We start from the raw sequence: 5,490 nt of genomic DNA, 5'->3' as shown, positions 1-5,490 counted from the left end.
GGGAGTGGGGGGAGCGGGGGCGGGGGAGCGAGGCGCCGCGCTGGGCGGGCGGCGGCGGGAAGGGCCTAGGGCCCGCCGGCGGCAGCGGGGAACCCTAGCGGGAGCGGGCAGCGGCGAGCGGGCAGCGATTCCCCTCTGGTGGGTATCTAACTTGTGTGACGAGCCCGTCAGTGACTTGCTACTTTCTCTTATAAACAAGATTTGTATACGTTGTCCTATTAATTGCTGTAGTAACCAATATTTGTATATTTGTCATCTGTCGGTTGAGATTGATACATGTCTAAACAACTCACCCTTAATTACAAGATTCAGTCGCGGCCCGCGTAATTAATAACATAAACACCACTCGAACTAGTAAGAACAGCCACCTACCACACACCACGTTACAAGGTTGAGTAGCATGATTATGTCAATCTAACCTTAGTGTTAATTTCAACAGCTTTCTAGCATTTGTATTGGCTGGCCTGCAGGAAGCTAATGCTGGCCGTTGGCATGGTGAGAAATAGCAAATGAATCGTATTACCATATGATATAGTTAAATAAAGGATATCTTACATTCATAAACGACTTGGAGACTGTTTGGGATGATCATCGGGGCACCACATATAAATGATTTAAAACCATGGTGATCTAGTATTGATAGTGAAACGGAGGAAATATCAATTGAAAATGAAGACGAGATAATTAGCGCAGATCATTGCTTGGAAATGAGAGAGAATTGTTCGAGGGCTAACAACTGGCGCACTAGTTTTCTTTTCTTTTGAAGTTATACTCTCCGGATCATTGACAATTTGGAGCGTAGCAGCACTCATGTGCTCGTCGTCCACAGGTCGAGGTCATTGAATGCGACGATAGTTAAAAACAAGTGTTAACGTCATCATGTATATATTGAAAACACAAGTCTCGATGTGGTTTAGAGCCAGCTACCCATGTGCTTAACAGGTTACTATGGAAACAAAAACAGAAATGAAGACATGTGATAACAATTATAAACTAGACTTGGAGCCGATCAAGCATAGTACAACATCGTGTTTTAATATTTGTGGCCGTTCGCTTGTAGGATGGCAAAACTGCACTCACTCCTTTCTGTTCACAAGTTTGATACAAGGGCGTCTTGATTCGTGATATATACAAGTTGGCTGCTCAACCAGCACTCATACCATTATACATTGAGAATCAACCTTCTAACCACAAAAGTAGCTACATCCTAGTACTTGACTTGTGGTTAGTTTGTCATTGGTTGTGTTGTGCTAATATGCTAAGTGCTATACTGATATGGATAGTTCCTACTTGAAGACTTCATTTGCAATTGTGTAACGTGTAGCTGCCTGTTTATTCTTAATTCACGTCAACTTTGGTTTGATTGGTATTTGCCGAAACTGTACCGAAATAGCTAGTATGGTATTTACAAAAACCAGACTGTATAGCTTTCTTGTACCATATTAACCCTTGTATCAAAATCATATTTACCAGAACACCGTATTAACCATATTAACCAAACGCGCAAGGCAAGCAGTTAGGGAGTTGTGGGCGCTTTCTATGAATAAGGCACAGAACTTCCCTCTGATCCAGCAACCAGACCCTAATTAAGCATTCAATCCATGCACCATTGACTCAGCATAAGCACCCAGGAGCCATGGATCTAGCTTATTGTCAGCGTGAAGCCATCCCTCTTTTTCTGTTCATTGATCAGATCCAAGCCAGCAAACACTGTCCAAGCCATCAACTGGTTCCTAGAAATACTATTTCTGTACTTGTTCTTAAGTATGGTCGCTTGCATGATAAGAACAACTACACTAGCTCAATTTTTATACGGGCGTACTAGCTAGGCCTAGGTCATCGTCAACTCTCTTTCTTGGAAGGATTGAAAGCCACTGTGAAGTGTCTTGGTATGGGCGGATCCAAGTCTTGCTACTTGGTCTTATAAACAAAATTTATATACTTGGGCCTATTAATTGGTCTACAGTAAGCAAGATTTGTACATCTGTCATCTGTCGGTTGAGATGAATACATGTCTAAACCGCTCACCTTAACTATACAAGATTTAGAGCATCTCCAACAGTTTGTATGTTAGCTTGTTAGTAAAATATGCCATGTAACCAACCAACACCTTAACATACAACAACTCCAATGGATTGTATCTAGTTTGCCCAATAGAATGTGAGATAATAAATAAGGTGCTCTCTTATTCTACATTGGAGCTTGTGCAAGGGGTGTTGGTTCATGTACATACAATCTTCCTCTCTTTTCTTATTTATTGTATGACACATCATCAAAAATCCTACATGGCAAAGTCTACCAACAACTATCTTACAACCATTGGAGATGCCCTTAGTAGTCATGTCCGTATAATTAATACTAGTAAGATAAACACCACTGGAACTAGTAAGAAAAGCCACCTATCACACACCACGTTACTTCACTGTAATATGTCAATTAATCATGTTTGATTAACTTAACTACGTGATTATGTCAGTCTAGCCTAGTATTAATTTCAATAATTCTCAAGCGTCTGTGTTGCCCGGCCTGGAAGCTAATACCGAACATTGGTACGGTGAGAAATAGCAAACGGATCATAATATCATATGATAAAATCAAATAAAGGCTATCTTACGGTCATAAACGGGTTAAAAACTGCCTTGGATGATCAATGGGGCACCCCACATAAATAATTATCGAACCATGTGTGTTCTAGTAGTGATAGTGAAGTGGAGAGTAATAAGAGATAATTACCTCATATCATTGTTTGGAAATGAGAGAGACTTGTTCAAGGGCTAACAAGTGGCACACTATTTTATTTCTTTTCAAGCTACACTCCAGATCATTGACCATTCGGAGCGTAGCAGCACTCATGTGTTCATTGTCCACAGGTCGAGGTCACTGAATGCGACGATAGTTAAAAACAAGTGTTAACATCATCATGTATTGAAAACACAAGTCTCTACGCAGTTTAGAGCCAGTCACGCATGTGCTCAACAGGTCACTACGAAAAAAAAACCCAAGACCTGTGATAACAATTATGAACTAGACTTGGTTCCTATCGAGCATAGCCCAACGTTGTGTTTTTTAATATTTGTGGTCGTCTGAGTTATGCTAAGTTCGCACGGTGAACTCCCTTCTGAAAAAGGGAAGTGAAACAAATAATTAAAATGAGGTCAAAGATGTCACTTTATTAAAACCTGATCCACCTCACTCTCTCAGAAAGTTTCTTGTAGCATGTTCTGCAGCTTCCCCTTAATGTACAACCCGCTTCTCTTATCTCTTCTCCAACTCAGTATAAATATAATATTTACTAGGTATGTGCATGTGCGTTTCCACGGGAGAACCAAATATTTTTTAACACAATAGGTGCGTGAAAATTCATGGTATTCTGAGATCACCTAACACTTCAATCCACCTAATCTTACAAACATTTTGTTTACAGCTATACTGATACATAAGCATCACCTATACATAACAATGTCAAATCAAGCGTGAACAAAGGACACTAAACACATAATTCAAATGCGTAGCTCGAATTAAAATAAGCAAGATCTCATCATGATAGCGAAGTTCACCACAACTCGCTTTCAAATTGTATTTCCTGGCGTGTATTTCTATTATTGATAGATGTGGAACTCCACAAAAGATTACTATTTCACTACAATAAAACTATATCTTAAACTTAAAAGGATAAGCAAACGAAGGAAAGTTTAGCTTCAACTTGAGTATATGCCACACTTGGATGATAAGGTACAACTGTATTTTTATAGCCCGTCGTCAACTCCATTTCGTCCGTTGGTATGGACGGATCCAAAGTCTAGCTACTTCTTAATCTTATACATAAAATTTGTACACTTGGCCTACTAACTGCTCTAAAAAACATGGTTTGCCCTGTCATCTGTCAGTCGAGATGATAGTAGTCTAACCATTTGATTGCTCTTAATTACTACTCGCACGTCCCTGCCACACTCAATATATTTAATCATGTTTGATTTAGTTCAGCAACATGATTATGCAAGTCTAGTCAAAGGTTTTAGTAATTTTCTAGCATGTCTAGTGGATGCTCGCAACCCTCAGGTGTTGCCGATCTGGAAGCAAATGCTAGCTGTCAGCTGTTGGCATGGTCAGCAATGGCAAACAGGCCCTCATAACAACACGATGTTCTAGCCCTCTCTGATTCCCCTCACCAGATCCGCACCACCTTCGTCCACTATCTTGTCCCAAAAAAATTCATCCATCCCGTCTAGCTCCGGCCGTCACCAGACTTACAACCCTGTTCGTGTTGGTGATCGATATCGTCGAGCAGTGGGCACTCAGCTCCAAGGCCGAGCTCACCCGCCGTGGCAAACGCTGCTGCTGTTCCTCCGCCGGCGACCACCATCGAGCCAAAGATGGATGCCGGCCTGCTAGCAATGGCCTGCTCTGGCCCTTTCCAAGATCTGGAATCACTCCTCAACGGGAAGCCAGCCGTCTACACCCTCGGAAGCTCGGCAAGGCAGCCACCTCATCTGTACGCGGTCACCGTTGGAGGTGAGTCCCTTCTCCACTTGGTCGCTGCCGTCTACGGCGATTCTGAGGACTCCACCAAGAAGGCCAGCCTCCTCTACGACAAGGCACCCAGCCTCCTCTTCGTGCAAAACAGCCAGGGGGACACACCCCTGCACTATGCTGCACGGGCGGGCAACATGAGAATGGTGGCTCTTCTCATTGATCTCGCCAATGGTGAGGGTATTAACAATGCAAAGGGACTTCTTGAAACACAAAACAAGATCCATGAGACAGCCTTGCATGAGGCCGTCCGCTCTGGGAACAATGATATGGTCAAGTTGTTCATGGAGGAGAACCCACAACTGGCCCGGTTTCCTGAACAAGGTACTTCGCCGTTGTACCTAGCCGTTTTACTGGAAAACAAAATCATCGCAAAAACACTCTACGACTTGAGTGGCGGGCTTCTTTCATACTTTGGACCAGATGGACGAAATGCATTGCATGTGGCTGTTCAAGGAAGCCAAGGTACTGACTTTTAAATCTCAATTTAACATATTTTTAGATACATAGTACTATTTAGCTATTATTTGGCTCATTACTATTTGACCAGTGTTAGTGTGTTATTAGGTTCAAATTTCAATATAGGTGGATCTTGTAAAACAGATATTTAGTTAGTCATCATGTTCTGTCATCTTTTTCCTTTTGTATCCGTCTGCCAAAAGCTAGGAGAGCTCTAAAATAGATCAACTCTTTTGTCATAAAAAATTTAGGAGAAGGTGTATGAAGAAACTTTGTATCATTTGATTCATTCCTCAACTCTTCAATCTGTAGAAACTATAGGATGACTAATATTTGTGTTGTATTTGAGTTGTATTGATTAGACTCCCATATGAGGTATATATAGAGTATAATATAAGGGAGAGAGACCTGGAGTAGAGGGCATGTCATACAAAAAATGCTACACACACAAACTGCATCAACGGACCTTTATTTTCGTTGGGCTAAATAACCTTCTCCCCC

General features: G+C 41.7%; 1 protein-coding gene across 1 annotated transcript in view; it reads left to right on the top strand.

The window, feature by feature from the left end:
• The first annotated feature begins 4,198 nt into the window (after window positions 1–4,198).
• Window positions 4,199–5,490, top strand: part of LOC123131437 (serine/threonine-protein phosphatase 6 regulatory ankyrin repeat subunit B-like) — an 8,432-nt gene continuing 7,140 nt past the window's right edge. The window contains exon 1 of the mRNA XM_044551115.1: window positions 4,199–4,995. Within this exon, the coding sequence (XP_044407050.1) occupies window positions 4,374–4,995 (622 nt within the window). The 5' untranslated portion in view covers window positions 4,199–4,373. The remainder of the gene's footprint in view (window positions 4,996–5,490) is intronic.

Source organism: Triticum aestivum, chromosome 6A (genome assembly GCF_018294505.1).
Source record: "Triticum aestivum cultivar Chinese Spring chromosome 6A, IWGSC CS RefSeq v2.1, whole genome shotgun sequence".
Lineage (NCBI taxonomy): Eukaryota > Viridiplantae > Streptophyta > Magnoliopsida > Poales > Poaceae > Triticum > Triticum aestivum.
The sequence above is the reverse complement of the archived record's forward strand: the minus strand, read 5'-3'. Positions and strand labels throughout refer to the sequence as shown.